The sequence below is a fragment of the Arachis duranensis genome, chromosome 6, assembly GCF_000817695.3.
Source record: "Arachis duranensis cultivar V14167 chromosome 6, aradu.V14167.gnm2.J7QH, whole genome shotgun sequence".
In the NCBI taxonomy this organism is placed as follows: domain Eukaryota; kingdom Viridiplantae; phylum Streptophyta; class Magnoliopsida; order Fabales; family Fabaceae; genus Arachis; species Arachis duranensis.
Window position 1 is genome coordinate 59155741 of NC_029777.3, and position 24124 is coordinate 59179864.

The 24124-nt window shown below is 38.0% G+C and overlaps 1 protein-coding gene across 6 annotated transcripts; it reads left to right on the forward strand.

The window, feature by feature from the left end:
• The first annotated feature begins 2461 nt into the window (after positions 1-2461).
• LOC107493748 (uncharacterized) lies at positions 2462-18519 on the forward strand. Of its 6 annotated transcripts, none has more exons than XM_052262863.1 (3): positions 2462-2974; positions 5733-13613; positions 14279-18519. In XM_052262863.1, exon 3 carries the CDS (start codon positions 16412-16414, stop codon positions 17822-17824), a length of 1413 nt encoding a protein of 470 aa, XP_052118823.1. In that variant the 5' UTR covers positions 2462-2974; positions 5733-13613; positions 14279-16411; the 3' UTR covers positions 17825-18519. The 6 variants fall into 6 exon arrangements, with proteins under 6 accessions (XP_052118823.1, XP_052118824.1, XP_052118825.1 ...); XM_052262864.1 differs by having other exon boundaries at positions 5733-11090; XM_052262865.1 differs by having other exon boundaries at positions 5733-10389.
• Positions 18520-24124: the final 5605 nt, after the last annotated feature.

The window sequence follows — 24124 nt, forward strand, 5'->3', positions numbered from 1 at the left end:
ACAGAATGCTGCCCTGCCCGCGCCAAGGGCAGGGCAGGAAAAGTTGGTGCGCCAGAAATTGCCTTGGTGCGCTGTTGGTGCTGCCAGAATCAAGAATTGGTGCGCCAGAAATTGCCTTGGTGCATAGGATGCTGCCCTGCCCTCGCGGAGGGCAGGGCAGGAAAATTTGGTGCTGCCAGGATTGAGCTTGGTGCGTGCTGGTGCTGCCAGGAATGAGCTTGGTGCGCCAGATTTTGAGCCTTGGTGCGCCAGATTTTGAGCCTTGGTGCGCTAGATCCGTGCACCATCAAAATGCTGCCCTGCCCTCGCGGAGGGCAGGGCAGTGTTTCCAAAATGATGTCCCGTGTTCGAAACACAGTTGGAACACACGCTCAATTAATTTCCTTGGTTTCTTGGCACGGCACTCAACCTTAGTTCCTTGCTTCTTCCTTGGTCCGTGTTCGATTCTTGTGGCATGCATGGGTGACATTTTTCCTTTGATTTTCTTCCTTGGTGAGCCCGATACTGCCCTTGTGGAGGGCAGGGCAAGGTTCTCTTCTTCTTGGTTCCAAGGCACAATTTTGTGCTCTGCCCTTGTACAATTAAAATTAGCTTAAACCTCATGATTTAACATTAATTTCATGGTGGTTGCTTGATTTAGAGAAATTATGCATTTTCACTCCAAATCACTTACTTAGGATGCAAGGAAGTGCATAAATGCTAACAAAACAAGTGAAATTAGCTTGAAAAATGGGTATATGATGACTTGTCATCAAGAACCTTCCTTAGATTCAGGAGGGAGGCTAGAGGTAAATGCATAGTTGAAGAAGAACCAGTGGAAGGAGATCTAACAACCACCATGGAAGACGAAGTGCACGACAATGTTGGAGGAGGTGCTGAAAACCAAGCTGGGCAAGAGAGGAGAGTTTTAGGCTCCTACATTAACCCAAATCCAGAAAACTGTGGCAGTAACATCCTCAAGCCAACAATCCATGCTAACAATTTTGAGTTAAAACCCCAACTCATCACATTAGTTCAAAATAACTGTTCATATGGAGGAAGTGCTCAAGAAGATCCAAATCAGGATCTCAACACATTCTTGAGGATATGTGATACTGTAAAATCCAATGGTGTACATGATAAACCACTATTTTGTGATTCAAATTGTATTTAATTGTGTGGTTTTATCAAGTCTTCACCTACTTATTCATATGATTTGCATGTATTTACAATTCCTTCCTAAAAATATTCTATGATTAAAAATTTGCTTCCTTAGATCTTTTAGTTGTCTATTTTTATCTTCCTTCGTACCATTCGATGCCGTGATATGTGTGTTAAGTGTTTCAGGCTTCATAGGGTAAGAATGGCGTAAGGATTGAAGAGGAAGCATGCAAAAATGGAAAGGAACTCAAGGAAATGAGGAGATGACCAGCGAGAAGTCACGCGGTCGCATGGCTCACGCGACCGCACGAAATGGAAGAAATCAGAGTAACGTGCTCGCGTGCCTGACGCGACCACACGGATTGGAAGCTGCACGAATGACGTGAATGCGTGGACAATGCGCACGCGTGGTACGTGTAACATCCCGAATTTTTGAAAATCTAATTATGAATAAATTATGATCTTATTTTATTAAGTTTAAACTTTATAATTTTAGAAATTATTTTGTTAGAAATAATTAAATAGATTCGGAGATAGTTTTATTTTGAAATCAATTAATATTTTTAAGTAATCTTACTATAACAGAATATTTTGTAGAATTTTAGTAATTGAAAATTAAGAAAGAATTGTACAATTTAATTTAAGTAATTTTTATTATAAATAAGTTATGACTTATTACAAATTTGAACTCTTTATTTTATAAACTGAACAATTAAGAATAATTAAATTAGTTTTATTAATATTTGGAGTTAAGTTAATTAATGTTTTTGTGTAAATTCTTATAATTGGTTATTTTATATAATTAAATTTAAGAAATTTCTACTATAAATAAATATGGTTTATTCTGTTAATTTGAGCCCTTAAAGATTAATTTATTAAAAATGATTAAATTGATTTTGATAAATACTTTAATTTTAAGTCAATTAGTATTTATGCACAATTTTGATTATAACTAGTAATTTTATATAAATTGAAATTAAAGTTATGATAGAAAAATAATGAAAAATCATATAATTTAATATAGGTAATTGATATTTTGAGTTTAGCTGTATTTTATATGTTGTGATTAGTAACTTTATTTTATAATTTAAATTAAAAATAATTATTTGACTCATTGGTATGTTGGTAAATAAAATTATATATGTTTTTAAAGTAATTTTATAGTAATATATTTAAATCCAAATTTTCTCTTTTATTTTAAATATTATGTAAAATTCATATGTTAATCGTATATGTTTTATTGTAATTTTAATCTATGTTTCTTATTTTTACATATCATTATTGTGTAACACGTATAGTCCTCACCCAATTAGTCACACACACTATGTACACTAACCCTCCCTTATTCCTCCACGCTTCTTTTCTCCCCACCATTCATTCACGGATGAACACACTCCACACAAATAAGCTTATCACCACAGAGAAGAAAGAAATCAGAGAAAACAAGGAAAAAGAGATCGAGAGAGAGCGAGACACAAAGGGAAGAGGGGAAGGGGGAAGCAGCGCCGGTGGGTAACACAGGCAGCGTCGCTGCTGTTGCTGTCATATAGGAGAGTATAGGAGAAGTGGAGGGCAAGAGGGAGAAGGATGGTGCGCTGTTGGAGCCACATCACCGCCGTTCCTCACTGTCTGCCTTTCGATTCCATTGAATTCGAAAACTTCATTTCACTGCAACCATGGTCATTGTTGTGGAAGCTAATGCTACTGCTGTCCCGGTTGTGTTGAGATGTAGTGCTGCTGCTTTCTGGGCAGAAACGGTTGCGTGACTAGTAGAGGTCCAGCCAGCTGTCTCGCAGCAATTCTTCCAACGGTCTCTTGTAATTGCGACATCGAGGTAGGGGGTTTTAAACGATTTCAATTTAAGAATGCCTACAAGGTTTATTGAATAACTGCAAATAGATTTAATACCTGTGAGTAATTGATTGACTATGTGAATATTGAATTGTGGCTGAAATTGTAATTGGAATGGTTGAGATTGCGATTTGGAATTGTTGATTAGTGATATTGATTGATTGTGTGGATTGGGAATTGTTTGATGACTAATTGTTGAGAATTCCTAAATTTTAATGGGTTATGTTGGATTTGTTGCCGTTGAGTTGTTATTTGGTATATTGTAATATTAATGAACTTGGTTGGTGGTTGATTTGGAATTGATTTTGAGGGGTTTTGAAGGGTTGGATTTTGAATACTAAATAGATTGCTGAAAATCTGATTTTTGAAATTAAAAATTGACTTTGGAAGTGAATCAGTTATTCAACGATAATCGAAATGGTATAAGAGTAAAGGCTGAGTAAAGTATAATAAAAGTTGTTGTTGAGACTCAATTTTGAGAAGTTTGAATTAATTATAGAACTAGTCATGATTTTTCAAAGTTAAAATGTAAAACTTGATTTTCTGCATTATTTTTAAAGGAAGCCGGAAACTTTGAAAAACTATAACTATTTCTGTGATTATCGGAATTATGTGGGACCAAGTCCAGATTGAGCTTGAGAATATAGGGAACTGGACTGCTGAATTTGAGACTTTTTCACTAAGTTTATGATTTATGGTGAATTTTTGAATTATGGATGTCAAATCTGGTTTTTTTCTGCTGAGCGTTTAACACAGCAGCAACTTGTTTCCTCTATTAGAAATTCTCGAGTTTGCATTTTGAAATGGAACCAATTTTAAATGAAACTTTGGTTTTAACACTTTAATTTCATAAAAATTTAGAATTGTTAGAGTTGTGTTTTTAAAGATTTGGATTTTCAAAGAAAGATGTATTATGCAGTAAAAGTCAGGCTTTGTTTTCTAAGTCAGTAACTTTGAGGCTTTATAATTTTTAAATCTGGATTGATATTGAGATGAAACCAATTGGAGGTGAAAGTTGAATATGTTTAGTATATATGATTCAAATTTCAGGGTTTTCCATGTTTTAATAAGTGAGTTATGGAACTTGGAAGAGGTTGTGTTCAATGATTTGTAAAACAGAATTCTGCAGAAAATTACCTAACTTCCAAGCTACGTAACTCCTTCATTAAAAATGGTATGACCCTGGAACCAATTGAGAAAGAAATTTGAATAAGTTATGTATAACCACATTAATTTTGAAGGTGGTTGGATTAAATTTGGATTTTATATGAAATTTCGAATGTTGTACGCTGCTGCTGTCTTCTGGTTTTAAAACACTGCAGGGCAGTCACGATTTTGCTTATATTCCCGAAGCTAGAGTCAGCGAAAAATTATGAATTTTGGTTTAATAGAAAGCTCAATTCGAGAAGGTCGCATGGATATAAAGTTTGCATGATTCCGAATTCATTTGATATTTTAAAAACAAAATGGAAATCAGGCTGCCAAGTTGTGCTGGCAATTATTTTGGATATGGAATTTAAGAAATAGATTTTCTATTATCAAATGTTTTTGAGGATATATTGTTGTGGCAATTGCTGAAAGAGGCTGATGAAATATTGAGAAAGAAGGAACCCGTACGGGTGGATAGGTCCTATTTTTAAAGGAGATTATGTCCAAATTTTTATAAAAGTAAAAGGACTTAATCAAAATGAATACTTGAGACTTGTTTAACGATAACAACTTTACTGATTCTTTTGAGAAAATATATTTGGTTTATAAAGTTGCTAGCAAGGACGTGGGTTTTGTCCTGCTTGCATATTTACAATTACAAAAGAGTAAAGAGATAAAGAGAAAAAGAGTAATATAGATACAGATGAAAGAGTATTCAGAGAAAAGTAAAGAGATACAGAGAATATAACAGCGAGAGTAAAGTAAAGAGATATTTATCATATGCACATTTATTTAGGAACGGAAAATCGTATTCGGAAAATCGTATTCGGAAAATCGGGATTACTCGTGATCGGATAAATGTCGGGATTGCGGGCAGCCAACCGACACATGAGCTCATGGCTTGTACTAGGACTAGACATTCATCATATGCATCTATGTGACATTGTTTGGGTGTGTATATTGTAATTGGTTTGCCTAAGTTAATAATTCTGTCTAACTACTAATTGCTATACTTGATGTAATTGCTCTTGATTGTGTTTGAAACTTATTACCTGTGTTTGTAACTGATTGTTTGGATTGTGGTGATTGGATGTTGATTTAGTTGTTTGGGCCTAAGGCCGTGACTGGTATGTTTGAGGTTTAGTTTTGTATAAAGTATCTGACTGGTTCAGCATAGACTTAATGAACCTATGCTTGGAGCCGGATGATCATTTATACCGCGTAGGTAACTTTTTTATGTTATGGTCTAGTAAAGTATGAAAAATCAAACTGGTTCAGCATAGACTTAATGAACCTATGCTTGGAACAGGTTGGTCATTCATACAGTCTAGGAAACTTTAAGAGTTTTATAAAGAAAAATATGGGTTTAAGATTTTAGATAATTAACTGATGCTCTTAAAGAAAGTTTTGGACTTTGAATGTTAAACTGGTGGTTTTCAAAAGGATTCGTAAGGCTAATGAAAACAGTGTTATTTTAAATATCTCCGAACGAAGCTAACTATTTGCGCTTTATTCTTTACTTTAACGGCATTCTCGACCTCTACTAAGAACATGTGTTTTGGTTCTCACCCCCAAATTTTCCACCCTTTCAGTGACATAGGTTTGAAGACGCAATTTGAAGCTGCGAGCGATTAGTAGGTTTTCTTTACGGTTTTAATTGGTCTGGTAGAGTCCCCTCGCTGATTGTCCCTTGAGATTTTATTTCATATAGAGGGGTAGGTTTGGTATATTGTATTTGAGTTTTATTTGGTTTCTTTTGTACAAGAATTATTATCAATAATATTTATGTGACTATTATTATTTGTAAATGTTTGAATTATGACTTTAATGAATAAAAAACAAAATTTTCTGGAATTTTCTAAAAACTAAAACGCGAACTCAATACAAAGGCTTGATAATTAAGTAGTTAATACTAGAGATGGTTACGTAATGTTCTTTCTAGTGGAAATACCATGACTTAAGCAAGGTATTTTGCTGGAAGGGACGTTACAGTACGAGAGACGCTGAGTGACGTGATCGCGTGGACGACGCGGCCGCGTGATGTGCGCGATCTGTAGAATTACAAAAGTCGCTGATAGAGATTCTGGGCCGAATTTCAACCCAGTTTTCGGTCCAGAAACACAGATTAGAGCCAGGGAACATGCAGAGACAAAAATAACAATTCATTCCGCATAATTTCAAGCTTTTAGATCTGAATTTACTTCTCCCCTAGGTTTCTCACTTAAACATCTGAATTTACTTCTCCCCTAGGTTTCTCACTTAAACATTCATATTTAGGATTTTGAAGATTTTGGATTTAGCTTTTGAGAAGAGTCTACCTCCGATACTAGTCATTATAGCTTGTTATTTACTTTTCATTTATTCTTCCATATTCTTAATTCTTCCATATTCTTAATTCCTCCAGAGTTGACATTGGATTATTTTCACAAGTTATTAATACAGACTATCTTTATTTTTAATTAATCTCTTTTATTATTATTTATTATGTCTTCTCTTATTTTCCCCATTGATTATGTGAAGTCTATAATTATGATGAGTGAGTAGTTCCTCAACTTGATTGGGAGATGATTAAAAGGAGAACCTTGAGTTAGAATACTCAAGAGTTCAATTGTAATTGGTGCATTGTTGGTTGGCTTGTTATTCATTGACTCTAATCCTTCTCAAGGGAGAGGATTAGGACTTGTGAATAGAAGTTGAATTTTAATTTGACTTTCCTTGATTCGTTGAGGGTTAACTAAATTAAAACAATGACTAATTATTAATTGCTCTTGATTAAATTCTAACAAGGATAGAATTTCCAATTAATCTTCTCCCAGTCAAGATTTTATTTAAATCATATAATTTCTCTAATTTAATTTTCTGTTCAACAAATTCAAACCCCCTTTGAAAACCTCTAATTGATAAAATAGCACACCTTCCTGCAACTCGTTGGGAGACGACCTGAGACTCATACTCCCAGTATTTTATTTCTAAAATTTGTGACAACCCTTTTCTAAATTGATGAGTGGATTTTTACCGGTTAAGAACTGTACTCACAACGCCATTTCTCTAATTAATTTTTAATCTGCCAATTTCCGCTCACGTCAATTTTTGGCACCGTTGCCGGGGAGTTGCAATAGTGTGCTAATTTATTGATTGGAATTTATTTAATTGCATTTTTCTTTTTTATTTTTGTTACTATGAGCTGCACGTTTCTTTCATTAAATGACGCGTTCACTTCCTGATCCAAGCTTGCCAGTATTTGACCCTGAGATTCAAAAGACTATTTCACGTATAAGGCAAGCTCGGCGTGGCTAGTCCTCTCTGAGGACGAACCTGAAACGTCATCTAAGGAAGAAACAAGCTCCCTCTCTACTGATCCAGTTGATTTATGTGCAGGTGACATGGCAGCACCTAGGAGAGTCACTATCCAGGAGGCTGCGGCCCCTGATTTTACACTACAACCATTCCAGGCACACCACCCAGCAGTGGCTGTGGATTTTGAAATAAAGTCTGCACTACTCAACTTGATGCCCAAGTTTCATGGCTTACTTGCTCAAGAGCGTATCAAGCACCTTAGGGATTTTCAGACAGCTTGTTCTATTGTTAAGCGTGATGGCACTGACGAAACTTCTATTCTGCTAAAGGCTTTCCCATTCTCTCTTGAGGGGATAGCAAAAGAGTGGTACTACACTCAATCCAGAGCAACTGTTTCTAACTGGGATACGCTTAGAAGAGAATTTTTTTGGAGAATTTGGAACGCTTCAATAATCTTCTAGAAGCATGTCCCCACCATATGATTGACAACATAGTGTTACTCGACTACTTTATACAGGGCATGAAATCTCAAGATAGAACCACATTGTAAGGTGCTAGCAATGGGTCTTTGAAGAAGTATAAGACTACGGAAGAGGCATGACAATTGATCAGCGACTTAGCTGAATCTACTAGGAATCACAAGTAGAAGCAAGGTCGGTCAAGAGTTGTTGCAGAGGTATCCACTAGCAAAGAGACTGCTGCTATAACTCAGAGCTTATGTGAAATGACCAATTTACTGAAACAGATGCAACTAAGTCAACAACAAGCTCAGCAAGTTCAGCCTTCTCCACCACAGCACAGCCAACAGTTGGTTCCTCAAAGAGTATGCAGAATCTGTATAGATTACATTCATTATACTGATGAGTGTCCATAACTCCATCAAGAAGACCACACTGTGGCAGCCACTCACAACTTCTATGACCACCCCAACCAAGGGTACAATCAAGGTGGCAGCTACAACCATGGATGGCAGGATAACCCCAACCAAGGCTGGAGAGATAATTCTAACCAAGGTTGGAGGGACAATCACTACAGAGGAGGCAGGGATAACAATGGAAACCAAAGGTGGAATAACAATAACAATTTCAGGCAGTAGAATCAGAATCAGGCCTACAGAGCACCTCATCTAAGACAACCTCAAGCATCTCAGCAGACCCCTCAGATCACTTATCCCTCTTCATCCCCTAATGATGAGTTACTACAATCTATTAACCGAAGACAGCAGGCCATGGAAAACAACCTTACTTCTACTCTAAATGGTCTGAACTCTACCTTGCAAGCCTTTGTCTCACATATTGGATCACTGAATAACTCTAATAACCAGTCCTCAAGCTCTGGTGGACTCCCCTCTCAACCATTACCCAACCCCAAGGGTGGCATCAATGCCATTACCCTGAGATCTGGAACCACACTGCAAGAGAGGAATCCAGAGGAATCAAGCCCATCAGAACACGCCCCAGCTGTGGACACAGTTGAGGTAGAGGATGTTGAAGAAGAAGTTAAGGCTCAAGACATGGCTGAAGCAGAAGCAGCCCAACCAAGGAGTGCAGAACCCCAGCAAGCTGAAGCTATCAAAGACGCCACTCCTATTCAATTCCCACACCTTGCTAAGAAGCCCAGAAAGCAAATGGAACTAGATCCCAAAATGGTAGAGATTTTCAAAAAGGTTGAGGTAACTGTTCCCCTTTTGTATGTTATTTAGCAAGTGCCTAAATATGCAAGTTTCTAAAAGAGTTGTGCATACATAAAGATAAAATTAATGAATTAGAAACTATTCCTTTAGATAGTTCTATATCTGCTTTAATTGGAAATATACCTAAAAAATGTAGTGACCCAGGCCTATGCATGATTAACTGTACCATTAGAGGTGTGATATTTTCTGATTGTATGTGTGATTTAGGAGCATGCGTAAGTATTATGCCCTTTTCTATATATATTGCTTTAAGGCTCCCTCCCTTAAAAGAGTCGGCAGCTCATTTTGTGTTAGCAGTTAAAAGCATTATCACAGTGGTTGGAATTGCTGAAGATGTATTAGTGAGCATTAAGGGGCTCATATTTCCCATTGATTTTTATATCTTGGAGATGCCCCAAAATAACTCAAGGAGACCTTCGTCAATCCTACTTGGTAGACCATTTTTGAAGACTTCAAAATTCAAGCTGGATGCCTTCTCGGGTACCTACTCCTTTGAGGTAGATGGCAGAATAGTGAGCTTCAATCTAGATGAAGCTATGAAGCATCCCCCAGAAGATCACTCCATATTCCAATTTGACATCATTGATGAAATCATAGCTGCAACTCACCAGGAAGAAATGGAAGAGAGTCACATGGAGCAAGATCCAAGTGTGGGGACACCCTCTGTTTATATTGAAGGTTCATCACCATTTTCACCAAGGCCAGAAAATCCAGAACCAAACCATGAGCAGAAAATGGAATTGAAACCCCTTCCTCCACACCTCAAGTATGCATATCTTGAGGATAAGCAGAAGTTTCCAGTCATCATTGCAAGGGAGCTCACTTCCCACCAAGAAGAACAACTGCTTAGTATATTGAGGACGCATAAGAAAGCAATTGGATGGAGTTTGGCGGATATAGTAGGCATCAGCCGTCAAGTCTGTGAACATAGAATATTCTTAGAAGAGGGAGCAAAGCTTATCCGTTAACCTCAAAGAAGATTGAATACCACCATCTTAGAAGTTGTCAAGAAGGGAGTAACCAGACTACTTGAGGCAAATATATTTACCCTATTTCAGATAGCGAATGGGTCAGCCCAGTCCAAGTAGTGCCCAAGAAGTCTGGAGTCACAACAATAAGGAATGAGCAAGGAGAGCATCTAACAACTAGAGTGCAGAATGCATGGAGAGTTTGCATTGACTACAAGCGTCTCAACCAAGCCACTCGCAAGGATCAGTATCCCTTGCCATTCATTGATCAGATGCTTGATCGCCTGTCAGGTAAATCTCACTACTGCTTTCTAGATGGTTACACATGTTATTTTCAAATCCATATAGCTCCTGAAGATCAGGAAAAGACTACTTTTACATGTCCTTTTGGGACTTATGCTTACAAAAGAATGCCCTTTGGCTTGTGCAATGCACCAGCTATTTTTCAAAGGTGCATGATGAGTCTTTTCTCTGATCTCATCGAGACTTGTATGGAAGTTTTTATGGATGACTTTAGCGTTTATGGTGATTCATTTAACCTTTGCTTGGATAGTTTATCTAAAGTATTGGACAGGTGTGTTAGTTCAAACCTTGTTTTAAATTTTGAAAAGTGTCATTTTATGGTAAAACAGGGTATTGTTCTAGGACATGTTGTTTCTAACACTGGTATCTCTGTGGACCCAGCAAAGGTGGATATTATTTCTAGTTTACCTTACCCCTCCTCTGTGAGGGAAGTCCATTCGTTACTTGGCCATGCAGGTTTTTACAGGAGATTCATCAAGGACTTCAGTAAGGTAGCACTACCCTTGTCCAGACTACTGCAGAAAGAGATTGAGTTCGAGTTCAGTGCAGATTGCAAGCAAGAGTTTGATAAGCTAAAGACCGCTCTGACTCAAGTCCGGTTGTAAGGGGACCAGACTGGAGTCAACCATTTGAAATCATGTGTGACGCCTCCAATCATGCAGTAGGAGCAACACTGGCTCAACATGAAGGTAACGACCCTTTTGTAATTGCTTATGCATCTAAGACTTTAGATGCTGCTCAATCTAATTACACTACTACTAAAAAAGAGCTTCTAGCTATTATTTTTGCTTTGGATAAATTCCGAGCCTATTTACTTGGTACTAACGTAGTAGTGTACTCAGATCATGCAGCTCTAAAATATTTATTAGCTAAAAAGGAGTCTAAGCCAAGGCTAATACGTTGGATGCTATTGTTGCAAAAATTTGATCTGAAAATTAAAGATAGGAGTAGTAACCAAAATTTAGTGGCTGACCACTTAAGTCGCCTTGAGCACATTAAAAGATGACTCCATTCCAATCAATGATAATTTTCCATTTGATAGCTTACAGACAGTATCTGATGTAGCCCCTTGGTATGCACCTGTAGCTAATTATCTAGTTAGCCATACTTTTCCTCCTAATTTTACTAAGCATCAGAGAGACAAGCTAAAAAGCAAGTCCAAATACTATGTATGGGATGACCCATATCTATGGAGATGTGGTGCTGACCAGGTAATTAGACGGTGTGTACCTCAATTAGAATTTCAGTCCATTTTGGAGGCCTGCCACTCATCTGAGAGTGAAGGACATATTGGCCCTCAACGAACTGCTAGAAAAGTTTTAGACTGTGGATTCTGGTGGCCTACTCTTTTTAAAGATGTTGCTGATCTTTGTAAATCTTGTTCTCCATGCCAAAGGTTTGGTAATATATCCCAGAGGGATGAAATGCCTCAACAAATTATGCTTTTCTGTGAAATTTTTTATGTTTGGGGCATTGACTTCATGGGTCCATTTCCAAACTCTAATGGCCAGCTTTATATACTATTAGCTGTAGATTATGTTTCTAAATGGGTAGAAGCAATTTCTACCCATACTGATGATGCTAACATTGTTGTTTCCTTTATTATAAACCATATTATTTGTCGCTTTGGATCACCACGAGCAATCGTGAGCGATCAAGCACTCACTTTTGTAATAGGACACTAACAGGTTTACTAAAGAGGCATGGGATAATCCATAAAGTATCAACAGCATATCACCCCCAGACTAATGGGCAAGCAGAGGTGTCTAACAGGGAGATAAAGCGCATACTGCAAAAGGTAGTCAAGCCTCATAGAAAGGACTGGAGCACCAGGCTCCAAGACGCGCTTTGGGCATATCGGACAGCATACAAGACACCAATTGGGATGAGTCCTTTCCGCTTGGTTTATGGAAAGGCCTGTCATCTCCCAGTTGAGTTAGAGCACAAAGCCTTCAGGGTGGTAAAGGAATGCAACATGGACTATGAGAGAGCCGGAGTTGAACGGAAGTTACAACTGCAAGAATTAGAGAGCCTTCTCCTTGAAGCTTATGAAAATTTCGAGCTGTATAAAGAGAAGGTGAAGACTGTGCATGACAAGAGCATTAAGAGAAGATAATTCCAACTAGGGGACTTAGTCATACTTTACAACTCCAGAATACAACTCATGTCAGGCAAGCTGAGATCCAGATGGGACGGTCCGTATCAAGTAAAGCGGGAGGAACCATACGGAGTCTTTCACTTGAGCCATCCTTCAAGCTCTGAACTTATCAAGGTCAATGGACATCGCTTGAAGTTATTCCATGGTGAAAGGATGGCAAAAAACTAGGAACTAGAGATCTTCCCCTTGGAAGATCCACCCACAGCAGAAGACTGAGCTCGTGGAGCGTCCAACTTAAGGACGTTAAAGCAAAGTGCTGTGTGGGAGACAACCCACCATGGTATGATCGTTCCTTCCCCTCTCCTAATCTTCCCTCATCTATAACTTTTCTCAATACTAATGCCTATATCTTGCATCTCATCTGCATACTGCATTTGTATTTTTATCAAAATAAAAAAATAAAAAAAAGTGAGCACACGACGCGACAGCGTCGATGACGCGTCCGCGTCATAGTGCCTTGGATACGAGAAGAAAACAACAGAGAGTCACACGAAAGTGTGGCTGGAGGCGAGCCTTTGGCACAAATCGAGCCACGCGACCGCACCCTGACGCGTCCGCGTCATGTGGGAAAAAGGCCTCCCACGCGTCCGCGTCACCCACGCGACTGCGTGCCCTATATATCGATGTAAAAAGGGTGTATGGCCGAAAGTTGAGCTGCACTTGGGATGCACTTGTGCTATTAGCACAAGCCATGCCACGCAGATGCGTGCCCCACGCATCCGTGCCATTTTCTCCATCTGGTCATCCACGTGACCGCGTCCACCACGCGATCGCGTCACCCTAAATTTTTGGCAAAATAAAATTTGAACAGAGAGTTGTGTGAGCGCGAAGCATGTCATGCGTCTGCGTGACCGACGCGTCCACGTCACCTCACTTAAGGGCTTTCCACGCGACCGCGTGACCCACACGTCTGTGTCGCTTGCGCCGCCCAACTCATTAAAATCTGCCAGATTATCTTTTCTTTTCTCATCCCATTCCTATTTTATTTTCCTCCCTTTCCTTCTTCCTCCCTTCTTTCTCTCCTCTACCCCTCTTTCCTACCACCATTATCAAGGTTTTTCTACTCTCTTTTTCCCTCCCTATTTTTTTTCTTTCTTCTTTTTATTTTCATGTTTTCTTTTTCTTTCTCTTCTACTTTCCCTATCTATGTTTCTTTTCTTCTTCCTTCTATTGGTGTTGGAATTTTATTTAGGTCATTATTTTTATATGTTGCTTGTGGATTGTTTAGGACTTGTTTAACAATTATATATTATTTTTATAAGGGTTACTTGCATGTTCAAAATTAATATTTTTCATACCTTATTTAACATGCATGCTATGTGTTTGTGAAAATGCCCATATGGCATTTTGCACTATTTTTAGATTTCTTTTAAATCTACTACTCTAAATGCCTACTTTTCACAAAACCCCTTTTATATTTTATTAATTAAATATAATTATTTTTACAAATATCTTTTTAGTTTGAGAGACTTGGTAATCTAATTTGGACATTGAATGCTTCATCTATGCTACTCATGCCCTTTGCCGGCATGCCAATAAACGCCTTGCATTTAACTGTCATCACATGCACTTGTTTTATTTCCATTGTTGATTTGTCACATGTAGTCATGACCATGTGCTTACATCATTATCCATTCATGTGCATTGATTACCACCTTTCCCATTCTTTTCCTTGCTATAACCCTTGGGATATTCATGTCCTTACTTGTTTCCTTTTAGGATGGCCACCAAGAAAGGCAAGGAGAAAGCTACCCCCAAATCCACAGCAAGGAAAGGAACAAAAAGAGCATTAGTGGCAGAGCCTTCTTCAACTGTAGTCAAGCCCTCAACAAAAAGAATTAAAAGGATTATAAAGGTTGATGAAAAGGAAAGAGCTTTCCCAGCCAAGGACACTGCACGATTTTCCAATCGCTACTGTGAGCAGATGTTCCCCATTCTGGCAGCTCGGAATTACAACAATGAACACCTTCTTATCCTTCCGCCTCGTATTGCCGAGTTTGTTGAGCTGCAAATTGCACAAAGACATTGGGGATTCTTACAGAGACTGCCACGACAGGTTAATCTTTCTTGGGTTGTTGAGTTCTACTCCAACTTCCACCTGCCGACCTTATAGTCTATTTATGTCCATCAGAAGCAAGTCCTCATTACAGAAGAGGCCATTCAGCGAGCCTTAGATCTTCCCCCTGCTCCAGAAGGATTGGATGCATTTCAAGAAGCCGCACTCAAGCTCCAGGCATACAAATTTGACTGGGACGCTGTTCTCAGAGTTATCGCACAACCTGGTAGCAAATGGATCTTTGGATACCATAGTTCCCATCCTAAGGGAATATCGGCTTCCGCACTCACCTTAGAGGCTCACGTATGGGCACAGATTATGTCCCATTACGTCTTTGATAAACCCATATTTTATGATATATTTTGTGCTTAATCTGAGTGATTTATTCAATCCTTCACCCACTTATTCATATTAATTGCATGGTTTTACTTTTCCTTCCTTATTATGTGATGTATGTGACAAACATGTTTCCTATGCTCTAGAATTAATTATTTTAATTACCTTTATTTCCATTTCGTGCCATGATTAGTGTGTTGAGTAGTTTCAGATCTTCTAAGGCAGGAATGACTTAAAGGATGGAAAAGAGAACATACAAAAATGGAAGGAAAGCGTAAAATGGAGTTTTTAGAGAAACTGGCATCCACGCGACCGAATGGACGACGCGACCGCGTGCCAAGAGCGAAGAAGCAGTGACGAGGCCGCATAACTGACGCGACCGCGCGCCTAAAGAACAACACCTATGACGCGGCCGCATGACTGACGCGACCGTGCGACAAAGAAAACCCCAATCGACGCGACCGCGTGACCCACGCGGACGCGTGACAGAGGCCACGCACCGGAAATTGCAGAAAATGCTCATAGCGTATTCTGAAGCCCTTTTTGGCCCAAATCCAAGTCCAGAAGGCATAGACCAGAGGTTATGAGGTGTGGGAATGCATCCATTCAGGGAGCTCGGCATTTTTTTAGTCACTTTCCATGATTTAGATCTAGTTTTGAGAGAGGTTCTCTCCTCTCTCTCTTTAGGATTTAGGATTTAGGACTTCTCTTAGTTTTAGGAGTAACTCTCGATCCCAGGTTCAATGTTCTTTGTATTTATTTATTTTCAATGTTCCATGTTTAGATTGATTTTCTTAATTAATGTTATTTGAGATATTTCATTTTGTGATTGTTTTATTTATGAATGCTTTTAATTTAATTTAGATAGTTTCCCGTTTTGGCTTTGGTTAAATAATTGGTGACTCTTGAGTTATCAAACTCATTGTTGATTCATCCACTTAACTTACCTTCATAGTTAGAGGTAAATAAAGTGGGAGAAAAATCCAATTCTCATCACAATTGATAAGGATAACTAGGATAGGACTTTCAGTTCTTATACCTTGTCAAAGGTTTATTTTACAGTTATTATTATTTTATTTTACTTGTCATTCAACTAACCTTTTACCTTAATCCAAAACCCCAAAACACACTTTTTCATAACCAATAATATGAACATACTTCCCTTCAATTCCTTGAGAAGACGACCTTAGGTTTAAATACTCAGTTATCAATTTTAAAGGGGTTTGTTACTTGTGACAACCAAAACGTTTGCACGAAGGGATTTTTGTTAGTTTAGAAGCTATACTTGCAACAGGAATTTATTCTGAATTCTAGACCACGCAAAAGTCTTCTCGTCAAAATGGCGCCATTGCCGCGGAATTGCAAACGTGTGCCTTATTATTGGTTATTGTAAATATTTTTCAAAAAAAAATTTATTTTGCTTGTTTATTTATTTTTGTTTTTAATTTTTATTAATTACTATGAATTCTCACCCCTCTGGTTTCAAGTTTGATTTCAATGTTGTTGTAAGGAATGGAAACTGTAATGAAAATAGGCATCCAGGTTGGAACAATCAAAGATGGGAGGAGCCACAAGGATTTGATCAACCCTCATGGCAACAACCACCTCCAATGGTCTATCAACAACCACCACCATATGCCCATGAACTATCTCCTCAACACAACTTTGGACCACCACACTCACAAGCCAACTACAACCAAACACCACCATATGACCCTAACTCGTATCCACCATACCAACCACCTTATGAGCCAAATGAACCATACACAGAACCACCACCTTTCCAACACAACTACTCTCATGAACCACCACCTCAATGTTCACCATCTCCATATCATTATCAAGATGAACCACCTTCCTATTATGAACCCTCTCTCCCAACCAATGAATCCTCATATCCACCCCAACTTCCAATGGATGACAGACTTCGTGTTGTTCTTCAAAGGCAAGAAAGGATGAATAAGAGTGTGCTAAATTTCGCGGCCGCCTTAGGCGAGTTCGTAAATATAATAGCTTCCCAATATTTGAGCACTCAAAGAACTCCCATGGCTACATGTGGAGAATCAAAAGAAGAGCAAAGCATGAAGGAGACACTAGAAACTTCGGTGGACAACGAGGAACATGGCTTTGTATTGGAACAAGTAGAGGAAGCCATAATAGTTGTAGAGGAAGAAGTGGTTGAAGACTTAGGAGATGCTGAACCTCCATGGGAAAGTCAAGACATAGAGCCTCCTTCCAAGACGGTTGCAATTGATGTTGAGAAGGGTGTACAACCTCCAAGGCATATCATAGCTAAAGACTTTGAAGAGGTTGATCAAGAGATGGAGATTCAAGAAGAAGAAGCACAACCTCCTATGCCCTTGGTAAGCAATGAAGAGGAGATTGAATTGGAAGAAAGCTACCAAGAGGAAGATGTTGAAATTGAAGAAGCTTGCAAAGAGGTGGTAGTTATCAGAGAAGAGCACAAGGGAGTCGAGCTTGCAATTTTATTAAAAATACCTCCCCCTAAGTTGCCATCATCCTTCACAACATTCAAGTGGGTAAAATTCATATCCCTTAGCTTTCTAATACCACTTGAATATGGGCTACTTGAGATGGATGGCCAACTTAGAGCTCTTTGTGGCATTAAGAGTAAGAGGAAGATGGCCAGTGGTAAGAATTGTCCTGCAAGGTTCTTCATGGTTGGAAGTTCAAAGTTTAAACGCAAAGGTTGGTGTAAAGCTCAACTGAATGGGTCTAGGAAGTTGTTTGGCCGCTTACGTCAGAATTCAGACAGGTGCAAAGGCAAGGTTTGGGACCCCGGAATCCATTCTACCAATCACCACTCTTGGGACCTTGTCACTTTCAATTTTAATTTTAATTTTAAACACTAATGATCATGAAGTAGAGACACAAATATAGATGACATAATAAGCATAAAAACCAAAAAACAAAAAAATAAGAACAAGGAATGTGTCCACCTTAGTGATGTCTTCTTCTTGAAGGACCAATGATGTCCTTAAGCTCTTCTACGTCCCTTCCTTGCCTTTGTTGCTCTTCCCTCATTGCTCTTTGATCTTCTCTTAATTTCCTCTTCAGAGTCCTTTCAGGTTCAAGGTCAGCTTCAACAAGAATGCCTTTTTTCCTTGTTCCTGCTCATATAGGGAAGAAGAGAACAAGAAAAGAAAGAGGAATCCTCTATGTCACAATAAAGAGGTTCTTTATTGTTAGTAGAAGAAGAAAGGGAATAAAGAAAGGAGAATCCAAACAAAAGGGTAAGGATAGATGGAGTGATTGGAGATGAAGAGAGGTGAAGAGAAGTGTTAGTAAATAAATAAATAAATAGAAGAAGAGAAGAGAGAGAGAATTCGAAAATAATTTTGAAAAAGTAGTTAATGATTTTCAAAAATTAAAGATAAGATATAATTAAAATTAAAATTTAAAACAATTAAAAAGAATTTTTGAAAAAGAGATGAGATATTTACGAAAATTAAATAGGGAAAAGTAGTTAGGTGGTTTTGAAAAAGGTAAGAAACAAAGAAAAAGTCAAATAGTTAGTTGGAAAAGATATTAAAATCAAATTTGAAAAGATAAGAAGATAAGAAGTTAGAAAAGATATTTTAAAATCAAATTTTTTGAAAATGATAAAATTTTGAAAAAGATATTATAAAAAGATAAGATAAGAAGATATGATAAAAATATATGATAAAAAAGATAAGATTCTTACGAAAAAGATATTTTGAAAAAGATTTAATTTTTTAAAAATAAAAATTGATTACTTGACTAATAAGAAACTAAAAGATAGAATTCTAGAATTTAAAGATTGAACCTTTCTTAACAAGAAAGTAACAAACTTCAAATTTTTGAATCAATCACATTAATTGTTAGTAAAGTTTCAATTTTTTTTTTTGAAAAAAAGATAAGAAAAAGATTTTGAAAATAAATTTTTAAAATTTCAAAAATTATTAAAAAAATGAAAAAGATGTGATTTTTAAAAAAGATTTTGAAAAGATAAGATTTCTAAAATTGAAATTTTGACTTGACTTATGAGTAACAACTGATTTTAAAAATTTTCTGAATAAGTCAACTTAAATTTTCGAAAATTTGGAGAAAATTAAGGAAAATATATTTTTTTTGATTTTTTGAATTTTTAATGATGAGAGAGAAAAACACAATTATGACCCAAAATATGAAAATTTTGGATCAAAACACATGATGCATGCAAGAACACTATGAATGTCAAGATGAACACCAAGAACACTTTGAAGATCACGATGAACATCAAGAACATATTTTTTGAAAAATTTTTGATGCAAAGAAAACATGCAAGACACCAAACTTAGAAATTTTTAATGCTTGGAAAATATGAATGCAAAGATGCACATGAAAAACAACAAAAGACACAAAACAATAAATCATCAAGATCAAACAAGAAGACTTACCAAGAACAACTTGAAGATCGTGAAGAACACCATGAATGCATGAATTTATCGAAAAAATGCAAGAACAATATGAATATGCAATTGACACCAAACTTAAAAATTGACTCAACACTCAAACAAGAAACACAAAATATTTTTGGTTTTTATGATTTTATGTTTTTTTGGTATTTTCTTTATTTATTTTCGAAAAAAGGAAAAAAAATTTTGAAAAGTTTTTGAAAACAAAACAAAAAGAAAATTACCTAATCTGAGCAACAAGATGAACCGTTAGTTGTCCATACTTGAACAATCCCCCGCAACGGCGCCAAAAACTTGGTGAACGAAATTGTGATCATCAACAAGAAATTGTTGGTATGAAGCAAGCTATGGTCACCTTGTAAATCTCAGTCAGGCGGATAATAATTGATTATGGAATTTCGAAAATCAAATATGATTGTATTAGATATTCAAAAGATAAATAAAATAAATAGGAAATAAAGATAAAGTTACTCATGTAATCCAATGGTGGGAATTTCAGATAGGTGCATGTAGGTACTGTGTTCCTTCCTTATCTCTACTTTCTTATTACATTCATCCAAGCTTTCTTACTCCTTTCCATGGCAAGCTGTATGTAGGGCATCACCATTGCCAATGGCTACATCCCATCCTCTCAGTGAAAAAGGTCCAAATGCTCTCTCACAGCACGGCTAATCATCTGTCGGTTCTCAATCAGGTTGGAATAGATTCCAGTGATTCTTTTGTGTCTGTCACTAACGCCCAGCCTTTAGGAGTTTCAAGCTTGTCACAGTCATTCAATCCCAGAATCCTACTCGGAATACCACAGACAAGGTTTAGACTTTCCGGATTCTCATGAATGCTGCCATCAATTCTAGCGTATACCACGAAGATTCTGATTAAGGAATCCAAGAGATATGCGACCGGACTAAGGTAGAATGGAAGTGGTTGTCAGTCACGTGCGTTCATAGGTGAGAATGATGATGAGTGTAACAGATCATCACATTCATCAAGATGAAGTGCAACGAATATCTTAGAACAAGAATAAATCGAATTGGATAGAAAATAATAGTAATTGCATTGAAACTTGAGGTACAGCAGAGCTCTACACCCTTAATCTATGGTGTGTAAAAACTCCACCATTGAAAATACATAAGTGATGAAGGTTCAGGCATGGCCGAGAGGCTAGACCCCAAGGTCTAAGAACTAAACGTTCAAAGATAGCTAATACACTAGTAAAAAGTCCTATTTATAATAAACTAGCTGATAGAGTTTATAGAAGTAAGTAATTGATGCATAACTCCACTTCCGGGGCCCACTTGGTGTATGTTTGGGCTGAGCTTGAATGTTACACGAGCTGAGGCTTATCTTAGAGTTGAACGCCAAGTTGTAACGTGTTTTGGGCGTTCAACTCTGGTTCGTGACGTGTTTCTGGCGTTTAACTCCAGAATGCAGCATGAAACTGGCGTTGAGTGCCAGTTTACGTCGTCTATTTTCCAACGCCGTTGAGAGCGCGCCATTTGGAGCTTTGTAGCTCCAGAAAATCCGTTTCGAGTGCAGGGAGGTCAGATTCCAACAGCATCAGTAGTCCTTTGTCAGCCTTCTTATCAGAGTTTTGCTCAGGTCCCTCAATTTCAGCCAGAAAATACCTGAAATCACAGAAAAACACACAAACTCATAGTAAAATCTAGAAATGTGAATTTAGCATAAAAACTAATGAAAACATCCCTAAAAGTAACTAGATCATGCTAAAAACTACCTAAACACAATGCCAAAAAGCGTATAAATTATCCGCTCATCAGTTGCCCTGACGCTAGGCGACGCGAACGCATGATTCACGTGGACGCGTCGCATCTGCGAACTTTAACCCGTGTGGCCACGTGGGCGACGCCTCCGCGTCACTTGGCCGCGGCCTGTACGGATCAAAAAGCGCTGGAAGTGACTTCTGGGCTGTTTCTGACCCAGTTTTCGGCCCAGAGAACACAGATTAGAGGCTATAAAGTGGGGGAATGCATCCATTCATGATCATTCTCTCATAATTCATAATTTTAGTTTTAGATGTAGTTTTTAGTGAGAGAGGTTCTCTCCTCTCTCTTAGGATTAGGATTAGGATTAGGATTTCATCTTCAATTACAGGTTCAATGTTCCTTTTATTTATTTTCTCAATTTAATTTATGGATTTCTATGTTCAACTCAACTTCTTTATTTGGCTATAACTGCCCATGTTACATTTGATTGAGTTATTAATTTATGATTTTGAGGTATTTCAGATTGATGATTGCTGTCTTTTATTTATATAAATAATTTGGATTTTCCTATTACCCTTTTGGGTTTGGTTGAGTAATTGGTGACGCTTGAGCTGGCAAATAAAGCAGTGGTTGAAATTGGGAGTTGTTAGTTAATTTGAGTTCTAATAACTCTAGCCTTTCCAAAGGAAAGACTAGGACTTTAGGTATCAAATTAATTAGTCCACTTGACCTTTCTTTGTTTAGTAAAGGTTAGCTAAGTGGAATTAAAATCTAATTCTCATCACAATTGATAAGGATAGGACTTCCAGTTCTTATACCTTGCCAAGAGTTTATTTTACAGTTATTTATTTATTTTTATTTCTTTGAAAATATACCTGTGCCCATTGCCCAAATTCCAAAAACCCCAATTTTACCTTTTTCATAGCCAATAATAAGAACATACCTCCCTGCAATTCCTTGAGAAGACGACCCGAGGTTTAAATACTTGGTTATCAATTTTAAAGGGGCTTGTTACTTGTGACAACCAAAACGTTTGCACGAAGGGATTTCTGTTGGTTTAGAATCTATATCTACAACGCGACTATTTTTATAAAATTCTTTACTAGCAAAAATCCTAACGTCAAAATGGTGCCGTTGCTGGGGAATTGCAAACGTGTGCCTTATTATTTGTTATTGTAAATATTTTTCTAAAAAAAAAATTTTCAGATTTTATTTTAAAATTTTTGTCTAAAATTTTTTCAAAAATCATCTCTTTTTCAAAATATTTTCTTTTTGTTAGTTTTTATTTTTATTTTCTCCTACTACCATGAAATCTCACCCCTTTGACTATGAGTTTGGTTACAATTATGTTGCAGGAAGAGGAAATTACAATGAGAACTGGCATCAAGGTTGGAACAATTAAAGATGGGAGGAGCCACAAGGATTTGATCAACCCTCATGGCAACAACCACCTCCAATGGTCTATCACCAACCACCACCATATGCCTATGAATCCTTTCCTCAACATAAATTTGGACCACCATACTCACAAGCCCCTTTCCACCATTCACCTACATATGACCCTATCCCTCATCCACCATACCAACCACCTTATGAGCCAAATCAACCATACACAGAACCACCACCTTTCCAACACAACTACCCTCATGAACCACCACCTCAATATTCACCATCTCCATATCATTATCAAGATGAACCACCTTCCTATTATAAACCCTCTCTCCCAACCAATGAATCTTCATATCCACCCCAACCTCCAATGGATGACAGACTTCGTGTTATTCTTCAAAGGCAAGAAAGGATAAATAAGAGTGTGCTGAAGCGGCCGCCTTAGGCGAGTTAGTAAATATAATAGTTTCCCAATATTTGAGCACTTAAAGAACTCCCATGGCTACATGTGGGAAATCAAAAGAAGAGCAAAGCATGAAGAAGACACTAGAAACTTCGGTGGACAATGAGGAACATGGCTTTGTATTGGAACAAGTGGAGAAAACCATAATAGTTGCAGAGGAAGAAATGGTTGTAGATTTAGGAGATGCAGAACCTCCATGGAGACGGATGGTCAACTTAGAGCTCTTTGTAGCGTTAAGAGTAAGAGGAAGATGGTCAGTGGTAAGAATTGTCCTGCAAGGTTCATCATGGTTGGAAGCTTTAAGTTTAAACGCAAAGGTTGGTGTAAAGCTCAACTGAATGGGTCTAGGAAGCTGTTGGTCGCTGCAGTGAGAATTCAGATCACCTTTCACCTGGCTGGAAAAATGCAGATCTAGACAAAGATGGGTGTAGAAGAAAACTTTGGGATCCTGGAGTCTATTCTGACATTCAATACTCCGGGAGCCTACAAGCCTATTTGAACTCACACAAGGGCTTTATGTACTTTGTTTGGGACCCCGGAGGATGCTGGCATTCCAACCACTGGTGGAGATTTCTGGACCAATTCAAACATAAGCCACCATAGCAGGAAGCTCATCCAATGTCCAACTTAAGGACTTTAACTAAAAGTGCTTGGTGGGAGACAACCCACCATGGTATGATCGTCCCTTTTTTAGTTTTCACTATTGTCTATTTTGTTTGTTCCTGTGTTTTGATTGAACCTGGAATTTTGCATAACATTCATGGCATCTGCATTTGCATATTTTTCTGCATAAAAAAAAGGCGTGGGACGCGACCGCATCACTCATGCGATTGCGTCAGTTGCGATGAAACACCCCCCACACGTCCGCGTCAGTCACGCGGTCGCGTGACCTTGAAATCGGCATAAAGATCCAACGCCCAGAAAGTTGGGCTGGAATCGTGTGGCCATTGTGCTTTTCGCACAAAAGACCCATGTGATTACGTCCCTAACGCGATCGCGTCATACGCACATACACTAATCCCACGCGACAGCGTGAGCAGCGCGATCGCGTCGCGTGGATTGCACACCACCCCAAAGGAGACAGAGAGTTGCACTGACACGACACTGGAATTCTGCGTTTCGCACAATTACGCGATCGCGCCATTCATTATTTACCAA